Source organism: Saccopteryx bilineata, chromosome 1, assembly GCF_036850765.1.
Source record: "Saccopteryx bilineata isolate mSacBil1 chromosome 1, mSacBil1_pri_phased_curated, whole genome shotgun sequence".
NCBI classification, from domain to species: domain Eukaryota; kingdom Metazoa; phylum Chordata; class Mammalia; order Chiroptera; family Emballonuridae; genus Saccopteryx; species Saccopteryx bilineata.
Genome location: NC_089490.1, coordinates 266632971 through 266654044, shown reverse-complemented (window position 1 = coordinate 266654044; position 21074 = coordinate 266632971). Strand labels below are relative to the sequence as shown.

At 38.1% G+C, this 21074-nt stretch overlaps 2 protein-coding genes across 2 annotated transcripts in view; both read left to right on the top strand.

Annotated features, from left to right (window-relative positions):
- The window catches only part of IPO11 (importin 11), a 241840-nt gene that overhangs the window by 165294 nt on the left and 55472 nt on the right, over positions 1–21074 (top strand). The window lies entirely within an intron of this gene.
- On the top strand, positions 17244–18259 carry LRRC70 (leucine rich repeat containing 70). Its single transcript, XM_066254131.1, is given in 2 exon segments — positions 17244–17379; positions 17382–18259. Coding segments are annotated over 2 exon segments (903 nt in total). The 3' UTR covers positions 18149–18259.

The window sequence follows — 21074 nt, the reverse complement described above, 5'->3', positions numbered from 1 at the left end:
TAGAGCAAATAAATAGCTTTAAAATATAAAATAACTTTCCTTGGCTCTGCCATGTGGTATGCCATAGAGCAAGTTTTGACCTTGGGCCCCTTGAAACCAGGGTTTGCTTTTTAACTTATTAGGCTATGCTGCTCCTCAGATGGAGTGTATAATACTTGTATATTTCTTCACTATGAAACTGAGTGGCATCTTATTTATTTTTGGAAAACAAATTCAAGCTATCTACATTTTAACTGAAATGCTAAACAACCTATTTGGCAGTAGTCAACTTTCTGTAAATATTTCTTTTCTTTTTAATAGACAATTTTTTTTTTTTTTTGAGACAGAGAGAGACTCAGAGAGAGAGAGATAGATAGGGACAGGCAGACAGGAATGGAGAGAGATGAGAAGCATCAATCAGTTTTTCATTGTGGCACTTTAGTTGTTCATTGATTGCTTTCTCATATGTACCTTGACTATGGGGCTACAGCAGACCGAGTAACCCCTTGCTCGAGCCAGCGACCTTGGGCTCAAGCTGGTGAGCTTTGCTCAAACCAGATGAGCCCGCACTTAAGCTGGCAACCTCGGGGTCTCGAACCTGGGTCCTCCACATCCCAGTCCGACGCTCTAGCCACTGCACCACTGCCTGGTCAGGTGACAATTTTATTTTTTATTGATTGGTTTTTGAAAGACAGAGAGAAGAAGGCAGGAGAATGAGAGAGAGAGAGAGAGAGAGAGAGAGAGAGAAAACCATTCATTTGTTGTTCCACTTAGGTGTATACTCCTTAGTTGCTCCCGTATGTGCCCTGGCTGTAGATCGAACCCACAACCTTGGTGTTTCAGGACGACACTCTGACTTAGCTAACCAGCCAGGGCTGTAAACATTTCTTGAATAAATTAATGAATGGAAAAAAAATTAAGCTTAATAAAGCATGTTAGAGTTTTCTGTAATATAAAGTAGAGATTATTGAGAGTGAACTAGAAATGATGTAGGTTAAGAAGTGTAGAAAGAAAGCTAATTACTTTTAGAGCATTTGCTTACTTTTTTTGAGAATACTGTTTGCTTTATTATTTAATTTTATGTAAGTGTACAGTTCAAAAATATTTTATATATATTTGTTGTGGAAATAGGTGGCTGTTTTTTTTCTTTAAAGATTTTATTTATTCATTTCAGCCCTGGCCGGTTGGCTCAGTGGTAGAGCGCCGGCCTGGCGTGCGGGGGACCCGGGTTCGATTCCCGGCCAGGGCACATAGGAGAGGCACCCATTTGCTTCTCCACCCCCCCCTTCTTACTCTCTGTCTCTCTCTTCCCCTCCCGCAGCCAAGGCTCCATTGGAGCAAAGATGGCCCGGGCACTGGGGATGGCTCCTTGGCCTCTGCCCCAGGCGCTAGAGTGGCTCTGGTCGTGGCAGAGCGACGCCCCGGAGGGGCAGAGCATCGCCCCCTGGTGGGCAGAACGTCGCCCCTGGTGGGCGTGCTGGGTGGATCCCGGTCGGGCGCATGCGGGAGTCTGTCTGACTATCTCTCCCCGTTTCTAGCTGCAGAAAAATACAAAAAAAAAAAAAAATTATTTATTCATTTCAGAGAGGAAAGAGGGAGAGGGGTGGGCGGGAGCAGGAAGCATCAACTCCCATATGTGCCTGACCAGGCAATCTCAGGACCTTAAACTGGCAACCTCAGCATTCCATATCTACACTTTATCCATTGTGCCACCACAGGTCAAGCAGGTGGCTTCTTTAAGGACTATATAAAGCTTCTGTAAGTCTTAAGAAATACTTAGTCTGGGGCTATGTTAACCTATATTAATTGAGGGGCACACTTTATTAAGATTTGAAATTCTCTTAAAACAGTAAAATTTCAAATTTAAAGGTTGTAAGGAGATAGTTTTGTGATAGAAATATCAAGTCTTATTTTTGTTTTTAAAATGAAGTGAATATTGAAAAAATCTATTTAGCAATAGTGAATTTATGTCATTTAAGGGTACCAAGAAAGGCTTGACTAATGTGGTAATAGAATTTTAAAGAATAATGATTTAACTTTAAGATATTCTTAATGGATTATTGACTAAAGAAGCATTGAGAGATACAGAAAATGTAAAGCAGATAAACAACAACAAAAAAAGTTAATTGCTCTAGAAGTGTACCACATGTCATTGGCCCATGTTATAACTTGGAAGATTTATAGTCACGTACTTTAGTGGAAGGTAATGTTAACTAACGTTGAAGTCAGCAGTTTTGTCATTTCCTGATATAATCTTTCTTCTGCTTATATCTACTTAATTGTTGGAGTTTGAGGAAAGTTTCTTCCCTTCCACATCCCTAGTGATGTTTTCTGGTTAATTTCCTATGTAATAGTAATTTCCTGTTCCTGTGTGTGTGTTTTTTAGACTTTGCAGTATAACATTTCCCTTGCCTGAAATAAGGAGGTCTAGAGAATCATGTTGGTAATGATTTTCTTAATCAGGCTAAATTGGGAAATGCTATTTTATTCTCCTTTCATTATAATGGATTTTCAAATGCAGAAATGTATTGTTTTGTGGCAGAATTTCTCAACTACAGTACTTGTGACATTTGGGCCAGATGACTATTTGTTATGGGCTGTCCTGTGCATTGTAGGATATTTAGCAGCATCGCCTGGTTTCTCCCCACTAATTGTGCCGGAGGAACCTCCCACCTCCAGTTTAGAACCATTTCTTTGAAGAATGACCACTTGGGAAACTATTAAACTGTTTTACCTTAATCCACTATTACTGGTTCAAAAGTTTAATAAAAACTGGACTTTATAACCATACTTAAATCCCAGTGGTATTCACTGTGAATGACTGTGGCCAAGTAACTTAACTTCCCTGTGCCTACACTTCCTTGTTTTTAGAATGGGGATACTAATAATATCTTTCTGATGAAGGTATTGTAAAGATTAAATGAGTTTATTTATTTATTTTTTCTTTTTACAGAGACAGAGAGAGAGTCAGAGAGAGGGATAGATAGGGACAGACAGATAAAAACGGAGAGAGATGAGAAGCATCAATCATCAGTTTTTCGTTGTGACACCTTAGTTGTTCATTGATTGCTTTCTCATATGTGCCTTGACTGTGGGCCTTCAGCAGACCAAGTGACCCCTTGCTCAAGCCAGCGACCTTGGGTCCAAGCTGGTGAGCTTTGCTCAAACCAGATGAACCCGTGCTCAAGCTAGCAACCTCGGGGTCTCTAACCTGGGTCCTCTGCATCCCAGTCCGATGCTCTATCCACTGCGCCACCGCCTGGTCAGGCTAAATGAGTTTATATATGTAATGTCAAACTGTCTGGATAGATGAGGTTAGCTGTTTTTTATTCTTTTCTTCTCTGCTTCCTTTCCCATCCATCCATCCATCCATCCATCCATCATTTAGTTACCTTAGTATAAAGCACTAAAAGCTTTAGTCTCTGTACATGCATTTATTTTAAATTCAGCACATTTTGAGTATCTATATACCTCTTTATTAGTTCAATTTTTAAAATATGGCCTGGGCCTGTTGGCTCAGTATTAGAGCATTAGTCTGGCATATGGACATCCCGGGTTCAATTCCCAGTCAGAGAATACAGGTGAAGTGACCATTGCTTCTCTCTCTCTTTTCTCCCTCTTTTCCTCCTGCAGCCAGTGGCTTGATTGGCTCAAGCATTGGCGCTGGGAGCAGAGGATAACTTGTTTGGTCTGATCCTATCAGCCTCAGGTGCTAAAAATAGCTTGATTGATTCAAGCATCAGCCTCAGAAGGGGTTGCCGGGTAGATTTTGGTTGGGGTGCATGTGACAGTCTGTCTCACTATCTCCCCTCTTATCACTTAAAAAAAAAGGGTGTTAACCACCTATGTTTTAAGAAATACCATCTTCTGCTTGATGATCTTTATAGTATTGTGCATTATCACCAACTTAATGATAATTGATTTGCTTGTGTCTATGTAGTCTTTTTATATCTTCTTGGTCACCTTCTGAATACAGGGCAATTTTTTCTTTTTAATGCAGCACAATTGTCTTGTAACTTTTTGTTTTACTATTTCTTTTTCTTTCTTTCTTTCTTTTTTTTTTTTGTATTTTTCTGGAGTTGGAAATGGGGAGGCAATCAGATTCCCGTGTGCACCCGACCGGGATCCACCCGGCACGCCCACCAGGGGGAGATGCTCTGCCCATCTGGGGTGTCACTCTGTTGCAACCAGAGCCATTCTAGCGCCTGAGGCAGAGGCTACAGAGCCATTCTCAGTGCCCGGGCCAACTTTGCTCCAATGGAGCCTTGGCTGCGGGAGGGGAAGAGAGAGACAGAGAGGAAGCAGAGGGGGAGGGGTGGAGAAGCAGATGGGCACTTCTCCTGTGTGCCCTGGCCGGGAATCAAACCTGGGACTCCTGCATGCCAGGCTGACGCTCTACCACTGAGCCAACCGGCCAAGGCCTTACTATTTCTTTAGTTGTGGTTATTCCAAGTTTCAATTTTCATTCTTTCTTCCTTAAAGTCTATAATATTTCTACATAGAAGGGGTAAAGTTTTCTTCAGCTAATTTTTAAATGAAAATAACATTATTTACATACATGTCTTTTAATGTTTCCTCCAAAGGCATAGATTAAACAAAAACTGTTACTTGTAGATAAGAACAACCAAATTTTCCTTTAATCTCCTCTATAATAGCTATTTATCCTCCATCTTCAACGACATATTTTTAAAATAATGTAGTTCTAAGAATTTCACATGTGAATAAGTGTTCTTTGAAATTGTGTTTTAAATTTCTCTCTCTCTCTCCTTCCCTCTCTTTCTTCCCCTCCCCTCTTTATGATTTAAGGAAGTCATCACTGAGGAACATTTAATATAAGGTAGTTGAAATATTCAAAAAGAGCTTGACAAAGCAGCAGACTTTTTGATGGCATGACAGCTTGCTTTCTAAGAGAAATTGCCTTTTATAAAATCCCTTGGGTATCAGATTTACTAAACCGACTTGGATCGGACATTTGTACCTCTCCATAATTCTCATTTATCTCAAGAATAGCATATATAATATCACCATTTAAAAATTTATTATTTAAGAATTTAGATACTTTTCTGTCATTTTATAACTTTTACAATGTTAGACTAGTAGAGTCAAGGTAAGTTCCAAAGACTAGTATTTGGATACAGTTCAAATATAGATGAATGAAAGGCAGTTACAATTTTGAAATTATGGACATGTTGTTTTACCTGAATAATGCTTGGTTTAAACTGGCTGTTCTAAGTGAGTATTTTATTTTTATCCTTTAAAAGAGGATGTGTCTTTTACACCGAGGTCATGTTTTCTTATTTAGCATTTTATGGCATTTTCTGTAATCTCTAAATTCTTAATCTAATATTTTAGTAGCTTTTCAGTAAAAATTAGTTCTCTTTTTTTTTCTTTCACAAGAAATAGACATCTTAGAAACATCTTTGTGTGCATGTTAACAGCCTTGTTGAGATATAATTCACATACCATACAATTTACCCATTTAAAGTGTACAATTCAGTAGTTCTAGTATAGGGGTCGGGAACCTTTTTGGCTGAGAGAGCCATGAATGCCACATATTTTACAATGTAATTCCATGAGAGCCATACAACGACCCATGTACGTTACACATTTTCCAATAAAAATTTGGTGTTGTCCCGGAGGACAGCTATATTGGCTCCAGCCACCCGCAACCATGAACATGAGCGGTAGGAAATGAATGGATTGTAATACATGAGATAAAATATAAAATATTTTTAACGTTATTATTTTTTTATTAAAGATTTGTCTGCGAGCCAGATGCAGCCATCAAAAGAACCTCATCTGGCTCGCGAGCCATAGGTTCCCGACCCCTGTTCTAGTATATCCACGGAGTTGTGCAGCTACCACTACAATCAATTTTAGAACATTTTTCTTGTCTTTGGAAGAAACCATGTACTCGTTAAAGGTCCTCATTCTCTCATTCTCCCTAGCCCTAGGCAACCGGACATTTTAGATCCAAATATCTTTGCCTTCCTCTGCTCCATTTTCAGTGGTAGAGAGGAAGGACAGAGAGGTTTGGTAGCAGAGACAGAAAAGGAAATTTCTCCTGGTTGGTATTCAGAACAGACCCACAGATTGAGGCTATTATCTTGAAAAGAATGGCTATTTTTAGGTCTCTGGGCCTTTCTTGGATGATTTTACTCTGTGTCCATCAGAGCGATTTTTAATGTAAATGTAGTTCTTTCGAAGTTACTTTCAATTGTCAAATAAGAACTATAGGGAAAAAAGCTGAAGAGCACAAAATCACAATACTCACTAGTGTCTTTGAAGAATTTTTTCCTTAGTAAACATCTTTGAAACCTTTTACCTTTATGATGGTTGAAATCAGCCTATGGTAGTTTGTTTGTTTGAATTAGAAATAACTTTTCTAAACTTCCCTGTGGTTAAAATATGGTACAGTGATAATAAGATCTTAAAATAATCATAGAAATAATTTACCTATTCCTTGTGTCATTCCCTCTCCCCTTCATTGATATTTCCCCCATTGATATATTTGGTTGACCTGGTCTTGAGAGCTGTCCATAGTGATTTTTCAAAGATAATTGCAGTGGTCATAGGGTGTTGGGAGACTGCAGAGACATTCATGTTAGTGTAACTACAGTTATACCAATTTTTATATCATTGGTGACTTTGTTTTGAATTATATTTTGTTGCATTAAAATACAGTGTGTCTGTAAAGTCATGCTACACTTTAGACCAGTCACAGGAAAGCAACAAAAGATGATAGAAATGTGAAATCTGCACCAAATAAAAGGAACCCCCCCCCCAGTTTCTGTAGGATGATGTGGCAGCATGTGCACATGCGCAGATGATGACGTAACACCGTGTATACAGTGGAGCAGCCCACGGCCATGCCAGTCAAGATGTGGATGGTACAGAGGAAAGTTCATTGTGTTCTGTGCTCGCTAAATTTGAATTCGTGACCAAAGTGCAACATGAATATCGGCGCATTTATAATGAAGCGCCACTACATAGGAATAACATTACTTGGTGGGATAAGCAGTTGAAGGAAATCAGCAGTTTGGTGGAGAAACCCCGTTCTGGCAGGCCATTAGTGACGAGTCTGTAGAGGCTATACGGGATAGCTACCTAAGGAGCCCTAAAAAATCTGTGTGTGAGCCCACATCAAACTGCACTGAATAGGTATGAAACTGGGAGAATTTTCCTTTTATTTGGTACAGATTTCACATTTTTATCATCTTTCGTTGCTTTCCTGTGACATAGTCAAAAGTGCATCATGACTTTACAGACACACTGTATATATTGAAAACCTGCTGTGTATAAAAACATGTACCAATAATATTGTGTAGAAGCAGAGAACTATAAGGCATGTACATTGCTCTTAGGAAATTCATACTTCTAATTTGCAGAATGTACAAAAGCATTATATACTCGAAGGGATGGTAGATGATGTCATAGTATTTGAAAAGTACAAAGCGAGTGTTACATACACATGCCAGTAGAGCTTAATCGTAAAGACTGGGTACCTTCTGGCAGCAGAAACTTTGCACTTGGCATTTGGCCTATGTATTGAAGGTACTTGATCCTGGTGCGGATGTGAGGGCATGCTTCTCTGTAGATATTGAATGAACAAATCCATTTTGCTGTTGCCCACTGGTTGCATGTTGAAATTTTTGATCTACTGTTTGCTTGTTTGCTGTCTACATTCATTCTTTGCTTTTTTACTCGTTTATTTGTTCAATAAGTATTACTAAGTACAAATTGTCTCTATAGTAGGTTCTGAGTGCTTTAAAATGTAAGTTTTATTATTTTTCAGATATGGTGAGGCCAAAACAGATGAAGTGATGATTGCCATTTAAAGGTAGTTTGTTGCTCCCAAGAAGAAGGAGCAAGCCACAGCACTCAGAACCAGACAGACAAACACCAGGATTGGTCAGGAGCCAGAGGAGGGAGTAAAGGGAAAATATTTTGGGCAAGAGCCATTCTTGTGGTTTCCATGGTAAGCATGCTTAGGATTGACTAGTTTGAGTAATTTCAGAGACCTCTAGGGTGTAGGGGCAGGCTGTCATAGTTGTCTGCTACCTGTGCCAGGGAGATAGTCTGGAGTAGAAGAGCCATTTAAATGTAGTTAGGGTATGGAATCTGGATCAGTTGGTTTGCATATGAAATTTATGTTCATAATCAGTCATTGACTATCTCTAGGAATTGACTAACCTTAAGAGGGTAGTCTTTCCAGGCTCAGCAGGTCCTGTTCATTAAAGCATCAGCATACAGAAATAAAAATGCATAATTAATACATTGAGTGTTAACCGTCTTTTGTTCTTATACCATATCCAACACATAGGTACACAGTAAGTTTACTGAATGAAGAATTGCATGAATTTAATAAATACCTACTCTGTAATAAGTCAGTGTACCATTTTGTTTCTCCCAACTAAATAACATTTTTTTGAACTTCTAAAGAATGTTTGTGTCTGAAAAATTAAGCTAATTTGATTTTTCAATTTGTCAGCCTTGGTCGGAAATATAGTAAACATTTTGCTTATTCTTCAGAGTGCAATTTGAGACCAGTTATTCTTCAGTTTTGCCGCACTAGCATACCATAAAAACATATTCACATTATAGCAGCCCTTAGAGAGGGAAGGTTTTCTATATATTTTGATTTGTAGTATTGTTGCATATTAGAAATTCTTTGAATAGGACTACATTAGGCATACTTTTAATCTGTGTAATAAATCCATTTTATATGTAAATTTTGTATACCTTTCTATTAACATCCTTTACAAAAGGATGGGATGAATTTAGATGTATTACATTGAAAAGGATATGTCATTTAAATTTAAGTTAGTGGCCCTGGCCGGTTGGCTCAGTGGTAGAGCATCGGCCTGGCGTGTAGAAGTCCCGAGTTCAATTCCCGACCAGGACACACAGGAGAGGCGCCTATCTGCTTCTCCACCCCTCCCCCTCTCCTTCCTCTCTCTCTCTCTCTTCCCCTCCCGCAGCGAGGCTCCATTGGAGCAAAGATGGCCCAGGCGCTGGGGATGGCTCCTTGGCTTCTGCCCCAGGCGCTGGAGTGGCTCTGGTCGCAACAGGGCGATGCCCCGGAGGGCGTGCCAAGTGGATCCCGGTCGAGCACATGCGGGAGTCTGTCTGACTGTCTCTCCCCGTTTCCAGCTTCAGAAAAACAAAAACAAACAAAAAAAAATTTAAGTTAGTAATTTGAGCATTCTATAGATTTTTATAAATTTTTTATTCAAGCACTTGGGAAGTCAGTCTCTCTGAATATCAGTTTACTATAATAAATGATTTTATAGTGTTATACAATGCTACAGTTAAAAAAGTATGATATACACAGGACATACAAACAGAGTATAATTAAAAAATCTCCAAAGCATTTAGTAATAACCATTAAGTAAATAATGAAAGTCCTTTTGCGTCATTTATTGTTTTTATTATAATGATCGTTAATTTTGGAATGAGTCATTAGTGGACACATTTGTTTACACTTATTAGCTGCCATCATTTTTTTAAAGTATGAGAGATTTTAAGACATTATTTCCAAGTGATTAATCAGTCTTAATTATGAAGTGCCTATTCTAATGGAGTAGATTAGAACAATGGATAATTTCAAATAACAGATTCCCATACACTGTATAGGTCTGATTTTTGTTGTTGTTAGTGAGAGGAGTGTAGGCAAAGACAGACTCCCACAAGCACCCCAACCAGGATCCACCTGGAAAGCCCATGAGGGGGCGATGCTCTGCCAATCTGGGGTCTTAGATCTATTGAAACCGGAGTCATTTTTTAGTGCCTGAGGCAGAGGCCGTGGAGACATCCTCAGTACCCAAGGCCAACTCGCTTGAGCCAAATGGCCCATGGCTGTGGGAGGTAGGGGAGAGAGAGAGAAAGGAGAGGGGTGGAGAAGCAGATGGTTGCTTCTCCTGTGTGCCTTGACCGGGAATCAAACCCGGGACATCCACATACCAGGCCAATGCTCTACCACTGAGCCTACCGGCCAGGGCCAGTCTGATTTTATAAATGGGTTTTTGTTAATAGATTTGATATTGGAAGTCAGGTAACAAGCTGAAGTTGAGCTATCCCTGTTACGACTGGAAAACTATGAATGTGTATTAAGGTCTTGTGTCCCCTGCAGTCCAGACAGGAGAAGCCAGTTGGAGAGGTCTGGTGGAAAACACTTTTTCCTCTACTTCTTGTGTGCAGTTGATAGACAACATGATCAAGCCATGCTTTATTTCTGAAACATTTGCATGTAAGTTGCATAGACCATGGCCTTTTACCCCTAATACTTCAGTCTAGGATCAGGTGGTATTGCTGTGTCTTTAGTCTCTTTTACTCTATAATGTCATTTCCTGTGTCTTTCTATCTAAGAGGTAATATGTTTGAAGAATACATTTCTTTTCTCTCTGTCCTCTGTCCCTTTCCCCCTCCTTCTCTGTATCATCCCTCATATCCCTCTGTCTCAACAGAACTAAGTGTTCCTCGTTGGAGTGTTTCTGATGTTTCCTCATGATTAGATTCAGGCTATGCATTCCTGGTTGGAATATTACATAAGTGCTGTTGTGTCTTTCTCGAAACATTACATCTGGAGTACATACTGTCCACCTGCTTTTCATGTATTATGCTAATTCTGGTCAAGGTATTGTCTGATTTCTCTACTGTGTGCTTACTATTTATTTCACTTGCAACTGAGTAGCAATCTAGAATGAGATACTGCTTCTCCTCAAAATTTCACCCTACATTGAGCAAAATAATTTTTTTAATTGTTACTAGACTATTAATTGTAATATTCATTTTAAATTTTGAATCTTCGGTCCCTAAGTACCTTTTAAGAGCCGTAAGATTAGTAACTTCTGTTGTAAACCATCCTTTATATGTAAACCCATCTTGATTGTTTTATGCATAGATACTATATCTCTAGTTATATAATACAGATGATATATGTTTAGAAGATGTTACTAGAACAATTGTTATTTATGCAGTCTTGTAGTTGTAATGGAATTTCTGAATGGAAAAGAATCGAGCCCTGGCCGGTTGGCTCAGCGGTAGAGCGTCGGCCTAGCGTGCGGAGGACCCGGGTTCGATTCCCGGCCAGGGCACACTGGAGAAGCGCACATTTGCTTCTCCACCCCTCCACCGCGCTTTCCTCTCTGTCTCTCTCTTCCCCTCCCGCAGCCAAGGCTCCATTGGAGCAAAGATGGCCCGGGCGCTGGGGATGGCTCTGTGGCCTCTGCCTCAGGCGCTAGAGTGGCTCTGGTCGCAACATGGCGATGCCCAGGATGGGCAGAGCATCGCCCCCTGGTGGGCAGAGCGTCGCCCCATGGTGGGCGTGCTGGGTGGATCCCGGTCGGGCGCATGCGGGAGTCTGTTTGACTGTCTCTCCCTGTTTCCAGCTTCAGAAAAATGAAAAAAAAAAAAAAAAAAAAAAAAAAAAGAATCGATACATGTCAATACCTGAGGGATGAAATTATTTGAAGACAAAGACAGTATAAAAGAAGAATGAGAGAAAAATAAGTCAGTGAGTGGGTCAATTTCCTGGAAAGAAAACAGGAATCCCATCTAAGAGGCTGAGTGTAGTGTTGAGAAGTAGTTCTAATGAAAATTAGTAGGAATGAGAAAAGGGATATGAGGAACCATTTTGATGTGTTGTTACTTCAGAGCAAAACCAAGAGGTCAGAATTCAGATTGGGGAGAATTATCATTCATTGGGGAGTATATGAAGATTTTACTAAACATATCACAGGATTTAATGCTCATGAGATTTTAAATTACCTAAATAATGTGAAATACTGTGAAAGGACAGTACTTAAAACACAGGGAAAATGTATCTTCCACTAGTGCAGTGGGAAGCTGGGAAGCTTTGAGTTCTAATCTAAAACTTCAGTGGTCACTGATTAGCGATGTGATCATAGCAGGTAAGATGAAGAGTCTCTGAATTCCATTCCTGTGTTAACAGTGTTTGAAGTTTTGATTTCTGTGATCTTCTTTGCTAGTGATCACTTGTGCCTAAGAGCAGCAACTCTGAGATGACCAGAAAGGTTAAACTTTGTTTTTCTGCATTATACGAAGTGAAATAAGTAAATCAGAAAAAACCAGGAACTGCATTATTCCATATGTAGGTGGGATATAAAAGCAAGACTAAGAGACATTGATAAGAGTGTGGTGGTTACGGGGGGGGGGGGGCGGGGGGGGGAGAGGGAGAGGGAAAGGGGGAGGGGGAGGGGCACAAAGAAAACTAGATAGAAGGTGATAGAGGACAATCTGACTTTGGGTGATGAGTATGCAACATATTTGAATGACAAGATAACCTGGACATGTTTTCTTTGAATATATGTACCCTGATTTATTGATGTCACCCCATTAAAAAATAAAATAAAATAAAAAACTTTGTTTTTTCTGTATATCAGTATTTTGCAAGATATCAACCTAAGAGCTAAAATGTATTATTTATACTTATTGTTTTTATAGTCACTTTAGATTACTGCAGTTTACTTGTTTTTACAGTATGAATAATACAAGATTCGTTTTATTCCATTACTTTTCCCTTGGTGTAATTTTCTAAAAATTTTTCTTCTAAGATCTAATAAGAATAAATAGTTTGTCTGCTTTGGACTTTTATGGAACAGAGGTCAAAATTAATGTTTTTATTTTATACCTTGGAGCTTTTTCTCTTTAAACTTTATTTTGATTTTGACGGCCCGTTTCTCTGACTTCTTCCAAACTCTAGGGGAGGAAGAAGTTTATCTTGACTCCTATAGCAGTGTTTTTCATTCAATATGCCACAAGAATTTTTAAAACATGTGATTCCTAGCTGTTTGGTTAGGGGCACTGACCTCTTTTCCCTTAGATTGTCAAATAAGAAAATGAGAACAGCCAACAAAACAATAGCTGTCCAGTGTAAATGAATCAAAATTATACCTATTTTTTGTCAGATCAGCAAAAAATAAATTTTTTGGTGTGCCACAACCTTTTAGTAATTGGTTTATGTGTGTCACAAGACAAAAAATGTTGAAAATCACTGTCTTAGAGTCCCTGGCTTGGTCTGGAAATTAAACTAGTAAATAAATACAAGATCAACAAGAGAAAGGCATTCAAATTTAATGTTTTACATGGGACAGGAGCCTTCCTAAGGAAACAAAGACTTGAAGAAATTGTTAAACCTGTGTGTTTTTATGCTAGGGTTGATGCACAGTGGATGCAAAGTTGTGGGAAGATATGATAAAGGCAGAGGGTATGAGGTAAGTGTAGTGAAGTGGGGGGAATTTTGTAAGACCTGTTTGGATTCAGCTCAGAGTCCTTTTGTCCTTGGAGATAAGCATGTCCCTTTCCTCCCAGCGTGCAGAGGGCACCTCCCCCCTGGAGATTTATAACCTGTTCCAGTGCTGAAGGGAAGAGGACATGGCGGTGTCGCTGGGGGTTGGAGAGGTCAGAGAGAGCCCTTCCTCCCTTTGCTGTTTTCTAAACTGCTTTAGCTTAAAATATTCAATATGCCAAAGGTGCTGTATTTTGAAATAGCATGTCCTGAAGCCCATCATAACTCTTAAGTAGTGTGACATAATTGAAAAACCCATGAGACATACTTAATTCCACTTTGTATGTTATTGAAAATATGAAACAAGAGAGACTTGAGAAACATAGCTTCTCTTTCATCTTTACCCTATATGTGTCATTTGGCTTTTTTGGTGGTTGATTTCTTAATTTCTTTATTTATAAAATAAAAACAACAGTAGCTAGCCACAAAGGATATTTGTGAGTATTTTAAGTGATTTGATAAAAATGTGTTATCCAGTATATACCTCTGATATTTTTTTTATTGTCATAGAAATATGGTGCTTGGTATTATACAAAGTATTTAATATGGAAATAATTCATATCATTTGGAGTAATTGTTGTCTTGATGTGAAGTAAAACTGCTTTAATATTGAAAGGGAATTATAGTGTACAATAATGTATTATCACTGGTATATATTTTTTAAGATTTTATTTATTGATTTGAGAGAGAGAGAAAAGGGTAGGGAGGACCTGGAAACATCAGCTCGTTGTTGTCTCCTATATGTTCATTAACTGAGCAAGCCCAGGGTTTTGAACCTGTGACTTCAGCATTCCAAGTTGTCACTTTATCCACTGAGCCACCACGGGCCAAGTAAGATTTTCACTGATATTTTAAATGTATTGTTAGGGTATTGGTAATATTAATGAAAGTCAGAATTAGAAAACCGAAGCAATCAACTTTTTGGAAAATTATGACCAAACAATACATAAACAATAATCAATTCTTTAAATCCTTACCTTAAAAAATTACATTATACACCTGTATCCTAAAAGATTTAAAACTAATTTGATGTATATGTAGTAAAATGTCATTAAAGGGCCTCTTTCACTCTCCTCAACTTTTCTTGCCAGAAGATAATCTTTGTCAGTAATTTGGTATGCAATTTGATACCGTTATACACCGTAAAGGTATATAGTTTAATATGGGGTGCAAAAGTAGGTTTATAGTTGTTCATATGGAAAATAATGCAATAATTAAATAATAATACAAAAATAAACTGTGTTTACCAACTGTAAACACCACCCTAAATTAAGGCAGTAATTAGTAGTATTCAATTTTTTTTTTAAGAGAGAGAGAAAGAGACAGACAAGAAGGGAGAGAGATGAGAAGCATCAACTCGGAGTTGTGGCATCTTAGTTGTTCATTGATTGTTTTCCCCCAAGTGCCTTGACCAGGGGGTTCCAACCGAGCCAGTGACCTTTCAGCTTAAGCTAGCAACCACGGGGTCATGTCTATGATCCCATGCTCAAGTCGGCAGCTCCGCACTCAAGCTGGTGAACCTGGGCTCAAGCCAGTTGAGCCCATGCTCAAGCAGATGACCTCTGGGTTCCGAACCTGGGTCCTCAGCCTCCTAGGTTGATGCTCTATCCACTGCACCACCACCTCATCAGGCCATACTTGATATTTTTATACTCCAGTTATTTTTTTGAAAACTAAAAGAAGATCACACAGGATCTGAAGCTTGTGCTGATAACAGTGGTATCCCCTGTCTACCTCTCTCCTTGGTCCTGGAATAGTGCTACCGATCACCAAGTAGCCATCAGCTATAATAATAAACCCTTAGCACTTGCTTAGTAGTTTTGTGACAGTCTTGAGTAAAAGGGACATCAATAATTTTTTGTGTGCAGGACTTCAACAATAATTTCTCTAGGGATTAAGAAATAATAAAGAAAAAATTAAAGGAGAAAAGCATCAAGGATAGTATAACATTTGTGTTCACCCTTCTCATGTGTATTCAAAACAATCTAAATATTTTATGTGTTTAAAATTTCACAAAAATTATATTACTCTATTACATCTTATTTCAGCTTGCTGTTTCCACTCAGTAGCTGCCTGTTATTCATGTGTACAGTTTGTTCATTCTGAAAATTTTATATTTTCAGGTTTTTCCTTTTTTAAAAAATACTTATTTTTAAAATTATACAGTATTTAGTATGTGCATTAGGAAAACTCAAATTAACTGCATTCTGAAAAATAAGTTCCTGAAATTTCCTTTCAACAATACTTTTAAAACACAGATAAAATTACTTCCTGTCTCTCAGTTTCCTGTATCCATGGCAACCTCTGTTTTACACACTGACTGTGGAGGAACCAATGTGAAGAGTGGTGTTTCCTGAGCAAACTGTGACTTAAAAAAATAAAAAGGTGGAGGGGTGGAGGTCAACAGTGCCACAGAAAGAAATGGAGTTTAGAAATTTCTCTCTTCAGATTTAGAAAGAAAACCTTTACTTGAAACAGCCGAATGTTAATAACATGAATTTCCTGTTCTTGGTAAGATGATCTATTTAAATAATTTGGTTTGTGAAAACCTGTAGTTTTAAGAGAGTTTAATTGTTCTGTAATGAATTTGTATTCTTATAATTTATAATGATATTTAATTGATATTAGACTTTACTTTGATAAGGGGACGTATTATATCTAGAGCGGTATTCCTGCATCATCATTTATCACTTTTGTTATCGTAAGTTGTGATATTTTAGATAATTTAGTGAACATTTTACTTTACATTTTATTAAATTTCAGTTTTTATTTTGTCAAACAGTAGGCTAATGGCCTGGAGGTGCTGATAATTCTAGAACATCTTCCAAACTCATTATTTTATGCTATCTTCATAGTATGGTTTACAGTACTTAGTATTATTGGTTGATTCTAGTAAAAATAAAATGCAGAATTTCTGGTATTATGAAACTTTCATTTTAAGAACTTTTAGATGATTTAGTTTTACCTTCTCTTTTTATAGCCAATTCTGATATGAACAGAAAAACCAAGAGCAAGGCTGTATGTGGATTACATCTCTTTGCCTTTATGACAACTCTTTCTTTTTGTTGCCTGTAATCTTGTATTGTTATTCCACAAAGAGATACTTGGGTGTTGGTCTGTTTGCCAGCTCTGCACTGGGAGGCAGATTAACTGCTGTAACCTAAGACTTTTCCTGAGAGTGCTGTTTCTCTGTACCTGACTGGAAATCATTTATCTAACATAAATGAAAGAGCATTAACAGGACTTCATTCTCTTACAGCATTATATTTGGATAATGCTGGCATTGTTTATATATATCCAAAAGCCTTTGTTCATTTGAGGCATCTCCATTTTCTATATATATCTAATAATTTTTTGAAATGCTTAGATCCTGGAATATTTGAGGGGTTTTCCAATCTTCATAATTTATATTTACAGTCTATTCAAGTATCTTTTGTTCCAAGAGGAGTATTTAATGATGTAGTTTCAGTTTAGTACTTACGTCTACAAAGAAATCATCTCACTGTCCTCAGTAGTGGTACCTTTGTGGTATGATTGTTCTTCAAATACTTGATTTATCACATGATAAAATTTTGAGGATATCAGATGTAGGCTTTCAACATCTTGGAAACCTGGATTGTTTGTATCTAGAACATAATAATTTAACAAAAGTATTATCAGATGCCTTTGAAGTACCTAAGAGTCTTAAAAGACTTTCTTTGTCTCATAACTATATTAAAGCAATACAGCCCTTTGGATTTAAAGGACTTGTCAACTTGGAATATTTCTGAAAAATTCAAGAATTAAAAATGTTACTAGGGGTGGGTTTAGAGGAATTAATAATCATAAACATTTGATATTAAGTCATGATATAGAAAATTTAAATTCTGACACATTTAGCTTGTTAAAGAATTTAATTTACTTTAAGCTAGATAGAAACAAAATAATCAGCATTGATAATGATTCATTTGAAAACATGAGAGCATCTTTGAAGATCCTTAATCTGTCATTTAATAATCTTACAGACTTGCATCCAAGGGTCCTTAAGCCATTGTCTTCATTGACTCATCTTCAGGCAAATTCTAATCCTTGGGAATGTAACTGCAAACTGTTTTCCTTCGCGACTGGCTAGCATCATCAGCCATTACCCTAACCATCTACTGTCAGAACCCCCCATCCATGCGCAGCAGAGCATTGCGTTGTGTTAAGTGGACTGACTTTACAGATTGCATTACATCTTCGACAAATGTATCCAGAGTTTGGGCTATAAAATCTCTTCATATTCATCACAAGACCACTGCATTAATGATGGCCTGGCATAAAGTAACCACAAATGGGAAACATTTGGAAAATACCGAGAGTGTTACTTTTGGGGAACAAATTCATACTTCACCTGCCAGTAGATATTTTCAAGAGAATACTTTTGGTAATCCACTAGAGACTACTGCAGTGCTTCCTGTGCAAATACAGCTTACTTCTTCTGTTAACTTGAACTTGGAGAAGAACAGTGCTCTGCCAATTGATGCTGCTTCAGTGTCAGGGAAAACATCTCTAATCTGTACACAAGAAGTTGAAAAGTTAAATGAGGCTTTTGACATTTTGCTAGCTTTTTTTATCTTAGCTTGTGTGTTAATTGTGTTTTTGATCTACAAAGTTGTTCAATTTAAACAAAAACTAAAAACATCAGAAAACTCAGAGGAAAATAGACTTGAATACTACAGCTTTTATCAATCAGCAAGATATAATAATGTAGCTGCCTCAATTTGTAACACTTGCCCAAATTCTCTCGAAAGCCCTGGTTTGGAGCAGATTCAACTTCATAAACAATTTGTTCCTGAAAGTGAGGCACAAGTCATTCTTTTTGAACATTCTGCTTTATAATTCAACTAAATACTGCCTGTAACAAAATTTAAGTGCCATGAACACGAGTAAAAATGAAGCCTCCTTGTAGAATTTTAAACTTTATTTGGAAATATAATGAATTACATGAACTTAGCATTAATAAATAATGTTTTAATAACTTGTGCATACTGTATTTATTCAGCAAATATTTTTTGATAGGCACTGTATTAATAATAACTAACGTTTCTGTGTACCAAGCACTACGCTAGTTACTTTAGATAACACATTTAATCTTTAAAAAACCTTGTAAGGTAGTATATCTACATTTTACAGGTAAGGAAACCTAGGCGTAGAGTCTGAGAAACTCCCACATTCTCACAACTTGTGACTCTTTAGGTCTGTCTTAATTCCAAAGCCCATGCTCTTAATGTCATGCTTTACTGCTGCCTGGGCACTAGGGTTATAATTGTGAACAACATAGACACCTTTCCTGTTCTTGGTGGAGCTTAAAATCCAGAGGAGGGAACACCTGGTTACTGTACAATGGTGTAACTATTGCACTTGGAATGCCGTGTTGCGCGTAACAAATACAAAGGTGAGAGGTAGCTTTGTGAGAAAAGCAACATTGCAATTGGATTATGAGGGATAAATAGGAATTAGCCCAGTGAAGAAAGCTGAGTAATAGGTAGAGGTGACGCATCAGAAGGGTTGAAGAAAAAAAAAAAAGAATACGTGCTGCTCTTCAGGAACTAAAATTGAGTACAACTGGAGTTCTGAGTAGTGGTGTGAGATTTGCAGCTAGTGAGATATCTGATGATGAAGATTGTTTTAATTTTATGTTTTTCCCTAGGGAGCCATGGAAGGATTTTTAGCAAGGGAATGACATAAATTTAATTTTTAGGAAGTGCCCTCTCTTTGAAAGGAGCAGTAAGGCTAGAAGGTGATTAATTGAGAAGGAATCTGAATTACTGATCCAGGGCAGAGAGGCTGGATTCTAGAGTTACTTGGAAGTGAGACTAATTGCCTTAATGATTGGCTGAGAGGTGGCAGGTAAGGGAAAAAATAACAAAAAATGTTAGGGTTTTTGTTCAGGCAGCTTTAAGCTGCGGTCACTCAGCAAAGGAAGCAAGAGGAGTGGGTAAGTGGGGGCAAAGTGATGAGTTTAGTTTTTCACAGCCAATCTCCAAATGGAAATATCCAGCAAGCAGAAGATAAGGAGAGAGGTCCATCTGGTCAAGGTGAATTTTAACCTTTCTTCTGTCTAATACACTAGAAGTATTTGACACTCTTAACAATAACAATTCCCATTTGGGCCAGGACTTTGGAAGACAAGTAAGTAAGGAAGAATAAGATGAAAGAGCCCCCAGGAGATGTTGACCAAGAATCTTTAATATAAACAGATATAATTGAAGTCATGGAGGTGATGTAATGTTTTTCTCTATTACCATAAACTTATACTTGTGTAGCCCTCCCAGAATATTAGGTATAGTAAGTACCTAATACTGGATCTCTTAATGGTAGCCTGACCCCCAAATATGTATTAAAAATTTCCTGTTAATCATTGTATATTACATGTTTGTGTTTTCCTTCTTTTTCCTCTAAATTTCAGGAGGGGGGTGGTGTTTTATTGTGTTTTGTTTTGTTTTTGTTTTTAGCAGGAGAGGCAGACAGGAAGGGAGAGAGATGAGAAGAATTGACTCGTTGCGGCTACTTAGTTGATCATTGATAGTTTCTCATATGTGCCTTGACTGGGGGGTGGGGAGGGGGTGCCAGCTGAGCCTCTTGATCAAGGCAGTTACATTGGGCTCAAGCCAGCAACCTTGGGATCATTATTGATGATCCCACGCTAAAGCAAGTGACCCCGCATTCAAGCTGGTGAGCATACACTCAAGCCAGCAACCTTGGGATTTTGAACCTGGGTCCTCAGAATCCCAGTTCGATGCTCTATCCACTACACCACCACCAGTCAGGCAAATTTTTGTTTTTATTTATTTTTTTAATTATTAAAAGTTAATACTATTCCTTTAAAGTTAGCCTGGAACAATCTGGGAATGATTAAACCAAGTGATAATTATTGAGCTTGTATTGTGAAACTGAAGTAATTATAAGGTGCTATGTTATCTGTTACTTATACATACAGTGCTTCTCAAATTCAGAATCATCAGGAAGCCTTGATGAAACATGGACTGCTGTCCCCACTCCTTCCAGAATTCTTGATTCAGTAGGTCTGGAATGGGACCTGTGAATCAGCAGTTTAACAAGTTTGCTGATGCTGCTGGTCTAGGACCACGCTTTGAGAACCACTGTCATTAAGATACTTGAGAGAGAAGTTGAAAGGACCTTAGAAGTGCTTTCAAGAAAGACTAGAAATTGCAGAGAAGTTACAGCCACAGCCCTCTACCCACAAGAATGTTCATTGCTCTTTTTCCTGACTTGCTTTGTCCTTGATTGTGATTTTAGTAGAAAACATGAATATATTTCTAAAAATCCTGTTCTTAACATAAATTAACTTGTTTCATTATAGAAGAGTCTGTGCTATTTGTTTTACCTTGAAAGACTTCTAAATAATTCTCTTTTTGATTGTGTCTTCCTAACCTCTCTCAACTTCAAAGAGGTTTATTTTAAATTACTGAAATTGTTCATTGGAAAAAAGAATTCAAACAATACACAAATTTAGAATATAAGTTGAAAACTCCACCATGTCTCCCTTCCCCACCACCTAAACCACATCTTAAAGATGATTGGGAGCAGGTTTGACCTGTGGTGGCGCAGTGGATAAAGCGTGGACCTGGAACACTGAGGTCACCAGTTTGAAGCCTTGTACTTGTCTGGTCAAGGCACATATGGGAGTTGATGCTTCCTGCTCCTCCCCCACTTTCTCTCTCTCTTCCTCTCTTCTCTCTCTCTCTCTCTCTCTCTCTCTCTCTCTCGCGCGCGCGCTCTCTCAGTCACTCTCCTTTCTAGA